A 19147-nucleotide genomic window follows, 5' to 3' on the forward strand; every position below is an offset into this window, starting at 1 on the left:
GGGGTTGAAGAATGGAATGGGATTCAAGTTCAAGTACGGACGTGACGTGATGCGAAGAGCAGAACGCTGGGGGCGACTAGTGGCAGCAGACTGGGTACAGAAGGGTCACCGTGCGTACCAGCAGTATCCCGTCACTGGGTTCGGAGAGGGTCATTTCTACAGTTTAAGTGCCAGGAGGCGTTTCTAAATGTTACTAAAAAATAATAAAGAAAATAACAATTTAGTATAATACATAAGACAGTAACCAATGTCATCAAAATAAAGAAAGAAATAAAGAACTGGAAAGCTTCTTACGCTTTTTTAATGAGACGTCATATAATTTTTTTTATGATTTTAAAAGTAATAATAACTACAGTTATTATTACTTTTAAAATCATTATAATAAAACACATCGTATAAAATAAAGTTTTAAATATTCAAAACAATGACACCATGTACTGTTCTGCCTTTTTTACAAAATAATACAAATACAAAATAATGATAATTCCCAGGCAATAAACATTATGATTCAGATTTGTCCAATTGCCCTTTAAGTCAATAGCGCCACCTGTTGGCTGCACTGAAGAAAAAAAAGATTTTTGAATTTACTAAATTGTGTAAACTGATTTATTTACATTACACACACACACACACACACACACACACACATATATATATATATATATATATATATATATTCTACTTATTTCGAAAGCATGTATCAGGCCTTATTTAATTTTTTTAAGTGAGAAAAATATAATCCAATCTCATATCACATGTCTATGTGACTCAAAGTTACTATATATTTCTGATTATCTGTCATTTACTTATTTCACTGATGAATTTAAGTGTAGTACAAGTTACTCTGAGTTGAGTACTGAGTACTGAGTTGAGTTTACTCTGAAAGAACATGAGTTCATTGCTTCAAGGAACATTAATCTCCGTGGTGGTAATTTTAAACAAAACACATTTAACACAAAACAGCATGGGTATCACTAAACAGATCTGTGAACACAACTTAAACCTTATTAATTACCAATAACAACTTTTTAATCTCTACATAAACCACCGTACCTTCACCCAGGCCTACATATTTAAACATCTGTGTGCAAGAGCCAATGGCCACTCCCCAAAACACAGTTCAGCTGAAACAACACATTTTTTTCTAATTGACTTAAGAATGAAATACGTTTGATCAAGACAGAGAATACATTTTAAAACATCACATTGCTAATATAAAAACATAATTAAAATGAATGAATATAGCAGCATTTTAATAACATACAATTTACAAAAGGGTCAAATTATAATGTATTTATTAAAGAGTTTTTCATTCTGTAGCTCAACATTTAGCCTTCTTTCCAGAAGAAACTGTGATATATGAAACTAGAATAAATGTCATGTAACTTCACACTGTAACCTTCTTTACCTAAAAACATTAAACCTCCTCACTTATGGAGCAATAGCTGCCATACAACATACAGCCTGTGTACTCTAGCCCTGGAGCACAGTTACATTCATAAATAAAACATGATCTTTTCAATTCAGGGTTATCATTGTTGCCTTTGGGAGAGGGACACCATTATACAAAACCAACATGTAACGCATTGAAAAAGCACAATATGCTGTTATTTTGGCAGCGTCTCAAAATCGTGAGGTGCTTACAGCTCAGCTAACCAGGAGTACCCTTAGAATGCATGAAATACTTTATCCTCAATCTGAAAAGTGTGGATGCTGATTAGGAACAATACTCCATGAAGGACTTTTTTGAGACAGAAAAATTATGGATTTGACATTACTAAATAATCCTGTCTGATAAGAGTTTTAAACCCTTTGATGTTCATATTTCTCTGTGGCAGACTGAATATTTTAGGGGCATTCTAGGGAAATTGATACATTTGTAACCTATTAATGAATTGTGCCAACCCTGTAACATTCAAATAGTTTTGTGGTTGATCATGTGTAGGATCCATATGCAGATTTAATAGAGTAGTCAAGCAGGCAGAGGGTCAAAAATCCAGAAAACAGTATTGCAAGGCAGACAAATCCAACAGGGGAAACACTGAGGCAATATACAAGTTAATCAGGCAAAGGTCAAAATCCAAACAGGCAAAAACAGGATAAACGCTTAGAATTGCAGACTGAAACAGAACTGGCAAGACTTCACACTGAACGATGGAACCTCAGGGTTTAAATACACAGATAATGAGCAAATAATGAACAGGTGTGAGAGAAAATGGCGGGATGCAATGCATGATGGGAGTTGTAGTCCAGTGAGGGATTTAGTATTCAGAGGATAAAGATCGTGTGAACCTGATGGGAGAAGAGACAGCAGAAGATGTGACAGATCATTGTAATCAGGGATGGATTATGACTCGCAAAGGCCAATGATCTCCAAGGGGCCCCCTCCAATTGTTGTTTTTGGGGTTTTGTTTTCCTGCCCAAAAGTTGTTGGGGGGTGGGGGTTAGCGGTGTTCGTTGTTCATGCCCAAAAGGGTTTTCGAGCGGGGGGATAACCAAACTAGATCACGCAACCTTAAAGCCCAGGGCCCCTCCGGGCAGTCAGGGGCCACCTGGTAGTCAAGGGACCCTGGCCACTGGCCCCATTTGCCCGGTCGGTAATCCATCTCTGATTGTAATGGCCATGGCAAATAAAAGCCTTAAATGGCAAATATGCTCAGTTTCAAAAACAATATTTTTCTGCAAAAATACTGACCACTATGATTTTTCTTTCTTTTATTTTAAATTTTTGTTTTTTGTTTGAAGAGTTCAATATACAGTAAATTACAGTAGGAGTGAACATGTTGAAATACTGTTTAAAAACTGTAGGAGAAGTGTCTGTTTGTACCTCCATTTTATTTTATATTACCCAGTTATGTACAGTATATCTGTATGTTTTTGGATAATTCTTTATTTTGCAATGGACATACACACTAATAAGTAATATAGGACAATCCCGTTTGAGAATGTACATATCAGCATCATTCCATTTCATACACAAATGTGACAAAACGAGACAATATTCACCCAGTAAATCTAAATTCAAATGTAATCTACAGTAAGTATGCATAAGTGGACAATTTGTTATAACAAGGATTTATAAATGACTGAGCAAAAGAAGCATTCAATTAAAACATGATCAAATAGTTTATATAATTTATTAGACTTAAACTCAGCATGTTTATCAACTCAGCTAAACATCTGAGGTTGTTCTTTTAAATCTGGAAGCTTCAAAAAACAAATTAAATGTTGAAGTTGTTGGTGAAAATGTAGTTGTAAATGTAATGTAAAACCAACGTTGATGATGAGTTTCGCCATGATCTAGTTTGTCAGGGAACACCTTTAGCAAAGGTCTCACATCAGATTTCATAGTGAAATACTCCCTCAGTGTATTTTTCTTAACAGCTCTGTGCTTCTCAATAATTTTGACTCCAAGGAAATATTCGCAGGCCTACGCCCTAGTCTATAACTTATTCTATATCATTAAGACAGTGTAAAGGAATAGTTTACCCAAAAATTATAATTCTTTCATCATTTATACCGTCTCAAACTCATATGAATTTCTTTCTTCTGCAAAACACAAGCAACTATATTTTCATTGTCCACACAATGTAAGTCAATGGGGTTTAAAACTTTCAAGCTATTAAAAGGAATGCTGCATAAATATAATCTAAACTACTCGAGTGGCTTAATCTGTGTCTTCTGAAGCAATGTGTTTGTTTTTGGTGTCCCTTTTAACTATAAATCTTACCTTCAGAAGTCTCCTTGGCTCATTCACACTTCCTCAAGCTTAACGCATGCACAGATTAAAAACAGGGGAAAAGAAATAAGACAGAAACAAATTAGAAAAAAATACATATGAAAAGTAATATTAGCCAAAAAATTGAAATGCACTTAAAAATCACCATTGGTTCAAAGCTTCCGTAAAACGTATTGCTATTAACAACATCTGTTCAGCTGTGACGTCAATTTGTAGTTGAACATGGAAGGCTCGCGGAATGGATTCCCTATTGAATTTCTAATGGGGTTTTATATGGAGTTTTTCAATTTATGAGTAAAATAATGTTTGTAATAAACAGTACTTAAAGATACTTGGACATTCTGTTCTACAACATATATTACTCAGTCATGCTCCAACATGAATTTTGAAGCCGTCGTGTTTTTGTTTTGTTTTTATTTATGTTGTTAAAACGTGACAAAATGGAAAACCGCTGTTAGGGTTAGGCAAGATCAGACCTTTGAAGCTCCATAAAGAAAAGACTGTCAGCATAAACATCATCCACATGACCCCAGTGGTTTAATGAATGTCTTTTACAGTGATATGATCGCTTTTGGTGTAAACATATAAATATTTAAGTGCTTTTCAACTGTAAATAATCACTTCTGGTCAGCAGCAGTATGCACATTCACGAGAGGGAGGAGTTCACACGTTCTTTCGTGTGACGTATTTGCATTGGCATGGTATGGACGTAATCTCACATTCTTCTATCGGTTGAGACATCCAGGATAAGTACACAAACGCATCATTATGAAAAACATACAGATACAAATAAAAATCTTAACCAAAACCAACGAAGTTGGTTTCTGTACAGTGTTCCTCCTTCTCAGTTGTAAACAGCGCTGCTCCTCCGGGTGTGCCGTATGTGTGTCAGTTCTCTAGTAAACATGCCATTATGTCACACATGCACACTGCTGAGATATAGTTCTAAAACTATGTGTTTATGTTCTGCTGAAGCAAGAAAGTCATACACATCTGGGATGGCATGAGGTGAGTAACTGATAAGAGGATTTTAATTTTTTGGGTGAACTACCCCTTTAAATTTCACGTTGCATTATGTATTTGGTGTGCAGCCCTTAGGTGTGCATTTGGGAAGGCTGCGTCCTCCGGAGGTCGTATTTTTCGGTCGCATTCCTAATCAAGGCTGTCTCCTTTCATAAAAGCGAGTAGGACACTTCAAATGCGACCGCCTTTCACTGGAATTCGGAGGATGCATGAGGTATCCTTCTGGGCACTCACAACGCACAATTCCTTGCTTCAACGGAAAAGTCTAAAAATAAATTACGCCAATTTGCCCGTAAATATAATATGTATAATTATATAAATATATAATTAAAATAAAGTGTTAGACTAAAAGTACGCCTGTAAAATCTATTTTCTAAAATGTATGTTCCCTCATACATTCCCTTCTAAAGGAACTTTGTTCCCTTCTCACTCTCGTGCTTATTAAAGTGTAGCGTGCTCTCATAGCAACCATGTTACGTTCCGTTTCCGTTTGTCCTACGAAGTCCGTCTCGTTTAAACGATACTTTTTAAAGGAGGACGCTCGGTATACTGCAGCCTTCAAAGGGCGCGTCCTAGCATGCAGCCTTCCCTTGCATGCCTCTAGGTGGCGCCGAAGCTACTCTCGTGTGTTTAATGACGCTTCCAAGCCGGTGTGGGCAAGCAGAAGAAGACCCGCTATAAATGGCGACCTCCGTGTGCTGAATCTGAGCTCGAAAATATTAAAAGTACACATGTTTGCGGAATTTATCGGGATTCTCTCCCTGTCAAATATTACAACAGTAAGGTTAGTACATAGTCATTCATGAAATATGTTATGAACGATGAGTATTTAAGCTGATCGTGCTCGAGGGCATACTGACAATTATCATGTATTCAGAAACTAAACTTTAACTCCCGGAACAGATTATTTGAGATGAAATGTCATCACCTGGACACATTAATTGTATTCCAAACACTATACTGGTTGTGTTCGCCAGATCAAGATGAAAACGAATGTACTGTGGGCATCATAGAGTTTAAGATTACGTTAAGACACTAAACTAATTGTTATACAAGTTACGTTTACTTTCCTGATGCTCGTGCTCTCATGAGATTTAAAATATGATCACATGTATGGTCAATGTCCTTACCAAGAAGAACTTTAGCAGCTGTTGATAATACATGATGACCATTAAGATTGTTTTTGCATTATTCTCATGACAAAAAATATTTTGTAATTGGATGTCACTGTCCTCTCAGTAACAATGCATTTTATATATATAGTATTTTGCAGTTCAGACTTGCACTTCGATTGCTGTCCAACGGTGGATTTATAGTCCAGTCTGGCATCAGCTCTCACTTCCTGCCAAATGAAGGACGGCAAGGAGAATTCTAACGCTGCTTCTGGGAGTTTCGCCACAAATCTGGATCACATAAAGCCATGCTGGTACTGGGACAAGAAGGATCTGGCCCATACCCCATCCCAGTCTGACGGCCTGGACCCGGCCACAGAAGCCCGGTACAAACGAGAGGGAGCCAGGTTCATATTTGACGTCGGAACTCGTCTGGGACTGTATCCTTCTAATGCAGCCGTTTAGAACAAGTACATCTTGTTTTCTGATTGCAATATGTGTGAATTTCTGACTTTGAAATAGTGAAAGAATTTCAGTATTATCCTTAACCCATTTTTAAGGCATTATGACACTTTGGCAACTGGCATAACATACTTTCATCGTTTTTACATGTTTCATTCTTTCAAACAGTTCCCCAGATATGTAAGTAAAACATGCTGTTAAAAATCTGCATTGTTGTTTGTTGTTGTGATGTAATGACAAAGTAATAAGTCTTGTGTTACAGTCATTTTACCACAGGTCTGGGGTGTTCTTATGACCATCACAAAGTGGAGTGCCTAAAACCCCCTTAATCATGAAATAAAAAAATGTTTTTTTAAGCTTTTAAAGGAATAGTTTATCTAAAAATATAGAATTTATCAATTGACTGACCATCATTCCATCCCAGATGTGTATGACTTTCTTTCTTCTGCAGAACATAAATTAAACTTTAGAAGAATTTCTCTGCTCTGTAGCTTTGTCCGTACAATGCAAGTGAACTGTGTCCAAATCTTTTGAAGTGCCATAAAGCACAAAAAGGCAGCATAAATATAATCCACATGGTTTAATCCATGTCATTTGAAGCAATCCAATCAGTTTTGGATTAAAACAGACTTATTACTCCTTTTTCACTATAAATCTTGACATCATCAGGTTCCTTGGCGAGATGATTTCAAGCTCAATTACACTTCCCAATCGCCATCTAGTGCTCTGCACATGTGTCAAGCACTATGGCACATAGAGACTGCAATGGCAAGATGTACAGTGAACAAGGAGTTATATTTTGGTCTGTTCTCACCAAAAAATGTATTAGATCACTTAAGAAGACGTGGATTAAATCACTGGAGTCGTTTAGATTACTTTTATGCTGCCTTTATTTGCTTTATGGAGCTTCAAAGTTCTGGCCACCATTCACTTGCATTAAATAGACATGCAGAGCTGAGATATTCTTCTATAAATCTTCCTTTGAGTTCTGCAGAAGAAAGTCATACACATCTGGGATGACATGAGTGTGAGTAAATGATGAACTATTCCTTTAATTTGAGCAGTTCAGCATTTCTTTTGTGCCAGGGGCAAAAAAATAAACAAAGGTTCACAGTTGAAAAAAAGAGTTTGTTGGTATTTAATGTTCATTGTAGTAGGCCTGACAGCCTACCGGTTTCAGAAGTAGCAAATGATCAACTAAATCACATTTATGACTGTTCTCCACAGGTGACCGGGGCTTGCTGTCTCTTCTTGGCTGGTAAAGTGGAAGAAACCCCTAAGAAGTGTAAAGACATAATTAAAACCGCACGCAGTCTGCTCAACGACGTGCAGTTTGCCCAGTTTGGAGATGATCCAAAGGTTTGCAACTTATTCAACACACAGTATATCAGTCTTGTGATGTCCCTGCCATATTAAACATCCCTGCTTCTCATGGAATGACTCTACAGGAAGAGGTCATGGTCCTGGAAAGAATTTTACTCCAGACAATCAAGTTTGATTTACAAGTAGAACACCCTTACCAGTTTCTTCTGCGCTACGCTAAACAGCTGAAAGGTATCAACAGAGTTGCAGAGTTATTCAGCTTTTATCTTTGACTGTTTGAATTCATTGTCACTTATCTGATGGTTTGATTTCAGGTGATAAGAACAAAGTTCAGAAGCTTGTGCAGATGGCGTGGACATTTGTGAATGACAGGTTGGCTTTACTTTGGCAATTAATTATCATTCAGATATTTGCCATGAACAATTTATCCAATCTAATCTATTTGTCTATCTTTCTCATTTCAGTTAGTCAAAGCTTAAAGGAATAGTTAAGCAAAAATGCAATTCTCTTATCAGTTAATCAACCTCATGCCATCACAGATGTGTATGACTTTATTCAGCAGAACACAACGAAGATTTTTAGAATATCTCCGCTCTTTAGGTCAATACCATGCAAGTGAATGGTGACCAAAACTTTGTAGCTCCACTAAGCACATAAAGGCAGCATGAAAGTAATCCATATTGGTTTAATCCATGTATTGTGAAACGATCTAATCAATTTTGTGTGAGAACTGGCTAAAATATAACTCCTTTTCACTGTACATCTTGCCATTGTAGTCTCTAGGCACCATCCTGATTTTTCACATTGAAATCAAACATAAGCCTATAAGGCTTTGTAAATAAATATTCAACAGGATAGAATTATTTGAATAATAAATAGTACAATATCATACTTTTTTAAATACTTCAAAAAACTTAATAGATCAACTTCTGGCAAATCAAATGTTCTGAGTTCCTTTAGGGCATTTGCATATTGTAGCAATTCTATTATTTGCTCAAATTCTCTTAATTATATGGTAATGTGTGTTCTGAAATGTAAAAAGCACAACAGTTGCACCTACCTCAAATAATTTACCTGTGAGGTTTTACATCCTGATTATCAAAAAATGTGTATGGGTTTTTTGTTACAGCTTTACTAATTCATCTGCCCTCTTGAAATGAATTTTGTATTATGTATGATCTTTACCACCTCCTCGATATTAATATGTTTGTGTATATTTGCAGTCTCTGCACAATGTTGTCTCTTCAGTGGGAGCCAGAGATCATAGCTGTGGCAGTCATGTATCTCGCCGGCAGACTGTGTAAGTTTGACATCCAGGAGTGGACGTCTAAGCAGTCATCTCGTCGCTGGTGGGAGCAGTTCGTACAGGACGTGCCGGTAGAGCTCCTGGAGGGTGAGAAGTCAAAGCAAACGCTTGGAATAAAATACAATACATAATCGATTCATCACAATTTATGATTCATATCCTACACCATAGTGAAACTGAGAATTTAAAAATGAGGATTGGAATGCCCAATTCCCAATGTCCTCGAAGTTGAGTACCATGGAGACGAAGCGCGTGTGGAGGCCCATGCACAACTCGCCACGTGCCCCACCGAGAGCGAGAACCACATTATAGCAACCACAAGGAGGTTACCCCATGGGACTCTAACCTCCCTAGCAACCGGAACAATTTGGTTGCTTAGGAGACCTGGCAGGAGTCACTCAGCACGCCCTGGATTCAAACTCGTGACTCCAGGGGTGGTAGTCAGCGTCAATACTCCCTTAGCTACGCAGGCCCCCAAGAAAATTGTTTTTAGAAAAACTGAAAAGAGAAAAAAAATAAAAAAAATATATATATATATATATATATATATATATATATATATATATATATATATATATATATAGTGTATATATATATATATATATATATATATATATATTATTTATTTTTTTTTTTTTTTGATTGACAGCTTCTCGTTGTTTTCTCTGAATCTGAACACTGTTGAGCTAAACCCATCTGTCACAGGACAGATCTTGGGTACCAAGACAAATTCCAGTGTTTCTGCTGTACTGAGCAATGACTATCCGGTACCAGCGTGCTGTCAGACTGACACACGACCACTTCTGAATACTCACACGCTTATTTGAGCATGTGCTGTGTTACTCCTTTTACACTAAATTTGACAATTAATCAAATTAAAACCGTGATATGTCCTATTGTGATTATTAAACCGCGAAAGGCTGCAATCTAAGTCCACATTCGAGCTGCATGCTTTAAATTAATGTGTGAAGCAGACCGCTGATACACTGGAAACTCTACAGACATTGAGAATCTTTTTCAATCATTGTACATGACAAAGCAGAGATATAAAACACTTGAAGGAAATATGTTCCTAGTATAATTTACTATGTAACTTTAAATAGGCTAAAGGTGTGTGTTCAATTGCACATTACAATATTAGCATTTATTTTTTGTGTGGTATTGAAATTGGAGCAACGTGAACTTTTACTGGTATCGGAACCGACAACTGAAATTTTGGTATGGCGACAAAACTAGTCTAAAAGATACCATTTTAGTAATAACTCGTTGCTGTGTTTTGCCTTTTGTAAGGCAGTGTGATTCACTACAAGTCTCACTATTAAAGCAGCAGTATATTGCTCTTTCTTCACAGCATCTTCACACCCTTGTGTGTTCTAATTTTTTTCCCTTTTTAACTTCTTAATGTGTCATGAATTTTTTTCATCATCTGAAATGTCCTGCGACTTATAGTCATTATTTATTTGTACCTGATGTCAGCTGGTCAAACACGCGTGCATTAAAACAGATGAAAACATCAGTCATAGAGACGGTAGAAGTATTCAGAATATTTTGCCTTTACAAAGTTCTTCATGCAACCAGATTCAATATTTGTCCATCATGACATTATTGTTCTAACAAACTCTCGTCCGCTGTCAAACGCAACTCCTTGCATGCCTACAAATGGTCGCGACTTTATTTCCAGAAATATGTTGTGTTTTTACGCATTTTATTTTCTTATTCTTTTAATTCCATTTTACATTATTCTCCTTTATTTCTAAATTCTGTTTTTATTTTGATTCTGTTTTTTATTTTATGCATGTGAACATCTGTAAAGCACTTTGTAAACACTGTTTTTAAAGGTGCTATATAAATAAAGCTTTACTTTACAGACATCTGCCATCAGATCCTGGACTTGTACTCTCAGGGTAAGCAGCCGATACCCCAGCAACCTCCGATGCAGGACAAAGAGAAACCACCACCACCTCCTGCAGTGCTGCCCAGTCAGTCAGGGGCACCGAACCCACCTGCTCAACCTCCCAAGAAAAACTCCCCTCAGGCTAGCCCACCCAACAAGCTTAAACGGCAACATGTAAGTGAAGCTTTCACATTCAGCTCATATACTGTACATCATACTTTTAAAACTGGTAGAAGGTCAGTTTGTTTGATTATTGATCTAGGATTTTACGCATTTGCAGACACATTAGGAACTTTAGACAGTGACATGATATGTATATTGTTCATTAGGTGGTGAATGTTGGGTTTCCATGAACTGTTTTTTATAAGACAAAAGGGTTGTTCCTCTTTGAGATGCATGGTGGCTCAGAAAGCTGAATCTTCCATTGAGCTGCAGGGCAACCAAGAACACCCCCCACCCCGGCTTGGTTCATATGTTTATTTATTTTGTGTGTGTGTGTGTGTGTGTGTGTGTGTTTTTAGGTCTCTCCTAAAGATGAACCTAAAGCCCCATCAGGTAAATCACTTACATTGGACATTGTATGGTGTCATCAAAGATGAACCATTCCATATTGTATTAATTGTTGATGGAATAGTTCACTGAAAAATTATAATTATAGGGTGTCTGGGTAGCTCAGTGAGTAAAGATCCTGACTACCACCCCTGGAGTCATGAGTTCGACTCCAGGGCATGCTGAGTGACTACAGCCAAGTCTCCTAAGTAACCAAATTGACATTAAATCACATGGGGTAACCTCCTCATGGTCGTGTGGTTACTGCTCTCTGTGGGGCGCGTGGATTCCACGGGAATGGCGTGGGCCTCCACACGGGGTATGTCAACAAGCCACTTGATAAGATACACAGATTGATGGTTTCAGATGCGGAGGTAACTTGGATTTGTCCTCTGCCACCCGAATTGAGTCATTACGCAACCACGAGGACTTGGAGTGCATTGGGAATTGGGCATTCCAAGTTGGGGAGAAAATGGGAGGGAAAAAAAAGATAATTATCTCATCATTTATTCATTCTTATGCTGTTTCAAATTTGAATGACTTGCTGTCTTCTGTGGAAAACTAACAAAAATATTTTCCAAGCTTTACAGTATTATCCATACAATGCAAGTCAATGGGGTCCAAAACTTCCAAGCTTCAAAAAGGACATAAAGGCAGCGTAAAGGTAATCTACACAACTAGAGTGATTTAATCAATGGCTTCTGAAGCGATCTGATCGGTTTTGGGTAAGAAACAGACCAATATGAAACTTCTGTGCATGCCTCAAATGCAAGGAGACTGCAAATGTCAGGATAAAGTATATAGTATCGATTAATCACTCGAGTCGCATTGATTACATTTGTTGCTGCCTTTATGTCCTTTTTGGAGCTTGAAAGTTTTGGACCCCATTGGCTTGTATTGTATGGATTTAAACGCAACATGCATCTATGAAAATATCTTCATTTCCACAGAAGAAAAAAGACATAAGATTTTGAGATGACACAAAGGTGATTAAACTAAAAGGAGTTTATAATTTTTGGGTTAACTGTCTCTAATCTTTCTATGTCTTTGTTTCAGAGCAAGTTGGGTCTAAGATACCGCGTCTGGAGAGTCCTATGCCCCCTCTGCCTGCCTCCCAACCCCCAGGTGAGGCTTTCTGTGCTTTAGAATAGCCAGTAGTATTCATTTTTGGAAACATTTTCCATGCTCCTCATAAACACAAAAAATGAAGTGGTTTTATTTCTGTGAGTGCATTTACATTTTCAACAAAATGCTGCTAACTACCAAAAATCTGCACATTACAAAAACCTGTTTTAAGAGTTTACACACAAATCAATAAACCTACAACGCAATCAAGTTTTTAAACTCTTGACATCAATGCGTAAACAGACATGCACACTGAATAATCTAACAATGGTGATAAAGGTGATATACACTAAGTCAAATCAGGGTAACGGACAAAAAGCTAGATGTGCTAATCAGTTTTTGCATAAACTGTGAATTTATTACCTTTTCCAGATAAAAGAAGAGAGTCAAGGGTATTGACATGACCTTACACGTTGTCATTTTATTAAGCATATTCTGTGTACGATATTTCATACACACAAACTCCGTTGCTGGGTTTCCAGACAACTTTTAAATGTGTGCTTAACAAAACCCGAATGCTATGTTTCTGCGCATCTCCTTTCCTTCTCGACTGTCTGTCAGACTCGTCAACTTGGGCCACACGCACACATGCAGCAGATGTCAGAGAGAGGCGAGGGGGTCTGACATGAGTATGTGAGTTAAAGCAGTGTTTCTCAACTGGTCTATTCGGACTGGGTCGCGGACAGCAGGGAAATAACAATGCCATGGTAACTTCTCCCATTGAAGATATTTCGGCCGCCGCCCAAGTGATCGAGTATTTACCTGCCGAGGCAGATTTAATGATAATCTCGCTAACAGCTAAAGACATCTCATCTGCACTTTCGCGAGTGTAAAGAGCTCACGCTAATAATCTGCTCTTCTCTCTGGCGCGCGCGTTCAACAACTGTGCTTCCCTCGATATTGCGGAGCAATATCTATATTTTCTATATTTTCTAGTTTAAAGTGTTACGGAGATTGTCAATTCAAACCTCTCAAACAGTAGCAGCCCTGACATGCCAAACAGCACTGAGGAAAAGAGCAACACTGTGCTATGCGCCAAAACAAAACATAAATTAAAAAATTACACACCATCACCTTCACAAATTTGTTTCAGGATTTTACATTAGTAAAAGTAACTGTTATATTTTGACAAAATGTTTTAGTTTCATATGAAATAATCTAAAGGTAGAATCTATTAGACCTCATTTTATATCAACAGTGGCAGTTGTAGTTAAAGTTTCAAGATGTGTTTCAGCTGGAATTTATTTTTCATAAATGCATTAATTTATTATTATTATTACTATTATTTAAGACTAGCACACTGACTTAACCATGGTAATGAGGAGCCTTTCCTTCTGTGTGATATGTGTATAGATATTTTATATTGGGTAACAAACGGGATAATAATGGGCTCATATAAGTAAATATATGAAAAGGGGGAGAGAAGACTTCCTGTAGATTTTGACATCAACAACAAAAATAATGTCACTTGATGCATGTCCTTGTACTGGAAAACCATGAACAAAACTATGCAACACAAAAGGAAATGCGACCCAGGATATATTAAATACAGGTTATGTTTAATCTATGGCAGGTCGACACTTGATTTCCAATGTAAAATCTGTCCTGAAGCAAAACCAGTTGAGAACCACAGAGATAAAGGTACACACAGGAGCAGTCTGGCCTCACTGTCGCGCACCTACAGTAGTTAACTGTTAATAATCATAGGACATTACTTCAAAAGCTCACACAGCTGATGTTATTTTTCACTTAGTAGTTAATTTAACATGCTATGCTAACACGCTTTAGTTATATAACATGTTATATTTACGTGCTATTTTTTTATCATGTTTATAATTCTGTTAGCTTTCTTATTTTTTCTATTTATTTTATTTTCAAAAGGGAGACATTTTTTACACATACTTCAATAAAATAAATGGTTTCAATTTCAATTATAATAAAGTGTTTGCTCAAAAATAAATAGATAAATAAAATAACCCTTCTGTTTTCACTGATAATAGTAATTGTGTAATACCGTATACCGAGAAACCGTGATATTTTCTGAGACAGTTATCATACCATGAAAATCTCATACCGTTGCAACACTAGCGCTAGGCAGAGGTGGATTTTCTAGAGTTTTGAAAATTCTAAATGTGCATTAAAGTGTTAGTTCACCCAAAAATGAAAGTTCTATCATCGTTTACTCGCCAGATATCTTATATCTTATCAGATATTTTATTCTGCAGAACACAAATTAAGATTTTTAGAAGAATATCAAAATGCCAAATTTGACTCTGAAGGTTAAATCTGTATTTTCTAAAGTGATATGATGGGTGTGGGTGAGAAACAGAGAAATATTTAAGTCAATTTTTCCTTCACATTCTCCTCCTTTTTTTTTGGTGATCTTTTTTGCATATCGCCCCTACTTGGCAGGGAGGAGAATTTTACAAAATATTATTTAAATATTGATCTGTTTCTCACCCACACCTTTATCATGTCTCAACACATGGATTTAACCACTGGAGTCATATGGATTACTTTTGTGTTCCTTTTTTGTATATTTTGGAGCTTTAAAATTTTGACACCCATTCACTTGCATAGAGATGACCTACAGAGATGAGATATTCTTCTAAAAATCTTAATTTGTGTTCTGCTGAAGAAAGAATCTGGGATGCCAGGAGGGTGAGAAAATACTGAGAACATTTTCATTTTTGGGTGAACTATCCCTTTTTTATGTTTTAAACCATTTTAGCACATGTTCTGGATGTGCGATTGCTTGATGTGTCTGACCCAATGAAAGGTTGGGTGTTCGAACATAGCCCTTGACATTCAGAAGTGTTTAATGCACAGCTGGTTGTTTAAGTAGGTCATGGCAGCTATTTCAGGCCATATTGAATGAGATATTGTACTCATTCTGTGACGTATCCTGGCAGCATTTTAGTTTTATATAAAAGAGTGTGCAATTGCTCTAATACCACAAATACAACTCTTCAGAAGCAAGGTCATTGAGCTGCTCCTTCATGATTAGTTGGGCTCTCAAGATAAATCAAATGGTGTAGTGCAGCTGTTCTTAAAGTGTGGGCCAGCAAGGAGGTAATGTAAGGGGAGCACGGACAACTGCCACATTCTCAAGTCTTGTTCACTTTCACACATTCAACAAAAATAGTAACAATACACGTGACAACCAGTGTGCGCAATTTCTTTTCCTCCGCCTTTTCTTCTTAAAGGTATTGTAAGCTATTTTTATTTTTTTTATGGAAATATATGCAAAGAATGTTCCTTCTCCCTTAAAGATATTAATGAAATAAGCGTCCTGAGATACCTCACTGGTCTCTGTGACAGTAAGTAGACTTTGTAAACCGCAAATGTGACATTGATGCTTTTCACCTGTCAATCATTTTGCTCATTCGGTTTTCTAAAGGTGCGTACACACTGCCAGCGACTTTGTCGCTGCAGATGCCATTCCATTGCTGTTGACAGCGAATCTCTTTTCTTGCCACTAAAAACAAACATTTTGGAGGGAAAAGACTAAATATAAATGGAATCAGTACATAAAATGCTTTATATCAAAGATGAATGAGAAACAATGCGTGCTGTTTGCCATAGCGGCTGTTTATCTGTGGCGAAAATGCAAATGCTGGTCTGTCTGGGTCCATAAAATCCCCGCGATCTCAGATACACCTTTCCACGCAGTATTTTTCGTAAAAATGTCCTTGTATGTGGGAAGAGACATATCATAGAGCACTGGAAAATTTCTAACAGCAAGAATTAGCCTTTCATCCGTCTTTCCGTTACTGCAGGATCTGAGAGAGAGAGAAGGATCACGTGAGCTCTCCCGTCTTCTCTCCTATTGGCTGTCGCTTCCGTTAGTCGCTCCAAAGTTGAACTTTTCTCAACTTTATCGCGTCGCTGGACACGCCCACATCTAGTGCCTACGGTCGCAACAGCTCGTGTCGCCGGAAGTCGCTGTGCTCGCATTGAAAATGAATGGTATTTGAGTCGCTGTCGCGCGCGATGTCGCTGGCAGTGTGTACGCACCTTAAGCCATCAAGTGCCTACTGCAGGAAGAAAACTTTGTGTCATGGGTTGCTCCTGCTGCAGTATATTTTTTCCCCAAAGGGGGCATGGCCTAAAAAATAGATCCCCTGATGTAGTGCATGAAAACACACGATATTCGCATTTTCTTTTTTAGACATTTTTAGAAATGCGCAGAAATTTGACCAATTTGTAAGTCCTTAGTATGTCCTTATAATCATACATAGAAATATACTTCTACTTAACCACACCCTGACATCTGTCCTCCTGTAGATCGCAAGGCTCCATCTGCAGTCCCTGCGCCTCCTGTTGAAGCAGAGCCGGCCGTGTTGACTGATCATGACCTAGCACAGGGCCTGGCTCCTCCTCTGCCGCACGGGGCCCCGCCCCCTCTACCTCACCGCCCACCTCCCCCTCCTCCCTCCAGTTACATCATGGGAATGTCAACGTCCAGTTCATACATGTCAGGGGAGGGATTCCAGAGCCTGCAATCCATGATGAAGACTGAAGGACCTTCCTACGCACCCATGCCCCCTTCATACGGCCTACCTTACCACCCACACGTCTATCCACACCCAAACCCCCCACCTCCTGGCCCTCCACCCCCAGCCAATTACCCCCCACCTAATCTGCCCCCACCCACACCATCTTACCCCCCGCCAGGATATAACCCCAGCTACCCACCTCCACGCATGCCACCTGGGCACAGTGTGCCCCCTCCGGTAATGGGGTATCCCCCTCCACCTGTTCCTCCTGGTCAACCTCAGGTGCCCCTGCCACCCCACGCTATGCCACCTGTGGCAGGAATGAACAGAGGAGCATGGATGAGATGAGACATAATGGAAAGGTGGAGGTGAATGTGTTTACAATGCTCCTGTAAAAGTAGTCCATACGACTTTATTCAACAGCCAAAAAATAATAGCATAAAAATTTGGATTGACACGAGCATGAGTAAATATTGAGTTTTCACTTTTTGGGTGAACTCTTCCTTCAAACCATTTTTTCAGTTCACGGCACCATTGACATTCCAAACACCTTTCTGTGAATGAATTGGGAATTCTTGTTTATACAAATGATTTATTCTGCAATATCCTTAGGGAATGTTTTTTTCTTCAATGTAAATTCTTCTCTTCCCCCTTGCTTTGCTTTTTAGTTGCTGTGTTGCAGAATTCATATCTGTTTTCGTACCAAGATGGGAAAAAAATATACCACAAATCATCCTTGACTGTCTTTTTTATTTAGATGCGTTTCTGGCATCTTTGACTAAAGTCAAGTGAGTCCATGAATGGTCAAACGTTATCATAGTTTTTTCTTGTACATGCTCTTAGTTTGTTTAGTTGATCATCAGGGAACTTGCTGTGGCCAACCACTTTGTGTTCACTTGATGTTTATTTAGGCAGATAATAAAAGTCATTTTCCCTCCTTTTTTTCAGTGATTTGTATCTTTTGTTCTGTTTTAAAGGAATGTTCCAGGTTCAATACAACTCAGTCATTGACATATTACGTTGTCTGGGGTAATAAAAATAAGAACCTTTGAAAAATGTAGTTTAAAACACACATCAAGTTCATAGAAATATACTCTTGAGTCCATATTTGTTTTACTCATTTTTTAATAACGTAATATTGCATTTTCTAAAAAATAAATTCATTGTATTTTTCTACAAAAATATTATGTTACTTATATTAAGTATAAGGTTAAAAACTTTAATTGCATCTCAAATACATGTTAATGTACAGAGCTTAATCATTACTTTCAAAAAGAAACTGTCTCCAGACACTACATGACATTCTTTATTTTATCCACAGAAAAAAAGCAAATGTCAAATTTGAACTCCATAATTAAAAACATGTTAATAATAGATGAAGTGAATTAATTAATTAATTGCTTTGTGTGAATTTTATTTATGTATTTTACAATGCAATACATCTGGACAAAAAAATCGAGTGTCTCGTCATTGACCCAACTATCAAACAGCATTGCTGATATCCTGTCAAAAACTGATTTCAACCAAAGTGTTTTTTGAACATGTGCCTTCGTTTTTGAAAACGGACAAAACATGTTGACAGAAATGCACTTACAATGGAAGCATAGCGAGCAAGGCATTGTACTGGGACAAACTTTTAAATGCACACAGTTTGAAAGTATAGCATCAAGATTCACACATTATGCAGCAGACTGTGATATAAAATCTGGTTCTAACGATGCTTCGGTATGCATAGTTGATCGTTCCTGTAAGAGCATCTCACGTGGTTAATTTAATTAATTAAATGTGTGATGCTCTACCAAACGCCCATCTAGGCTCCTGCTTTCCCTTTCCTTGCATCCAAAGTCAAGAATAATCGTTTATTTGAACAAAGCAAGACGTTCATATTTGACAGGATTTGAACTCTGCGCGCGCGTGTAGACTTTAAAATGTTTCTAGGTTAACGACTCGGCCACGACTATTCGACAAGTTATTGTTGTATGCTCTTTTTGTCTATACGTGTGCAACAAAGAAGACCACATGTTTTCGACTGAAGAAAATTCTAATCGTTTCGCATTTTCATTCACTACTATTATCTTGAAGGAGCCAGCCTGGTCGACCAACTTGCTTCGGGGA

The 19147-nt window shown here is 37.7% G+C and overlaps 1 protein-coding gene across 1 annotated transcript; it reads left to right on the forward strand.

Moving 5' to 3' along the window:
• Nucleotides 1–5410: 5410 nt before the first annotated feature.
• On the forward strand, nt 5411–17964 carry LOC127624014 (cyclin-K-like). The gene is made up of 11 exons (XM_052098606.1): nt 5411–5546; nt 6026–6314; nt 6435–6516; nt 7564–7695; nt 7785–7890; nt 7974–8031; nt 8883–9052; nt 10834–11033; nt 11381–11414; nt 12465–12533; nt 16821–17964. The coding sequence occupies exons 2-11, from the start codon at nt 6112–6114 to the stop codon at nt 17378–17380; spliced, it is 1614 nt and encodes a 537-aa protein (XP_051954566.1). The 5' UTR covers nt 5411–5546; nt 6026–6111; the 3' UTR covers nt 17381–17964.
• The last annotated feature ends 1183 nt before the right edge of the window (nt 17965–19147 follow it).

The sequence above is a fragment of the Xyrauchen texanus genome, chromosome 30, assembly GCF_025860055.1.
Source record: "Xyrauchen texanus isolate HMW12.3.18 chromosome 30, RBS_HiC_50CHRs, whole genome shotgun sequence".
Classification (NCBI taxonomy): domain Eukaryota; kingdom Metazoa; phylum Chordata; class Actinopteri; order Cypriniformes; family Catostomidae; genus Xyrauchen; species Xyrauchen texanus.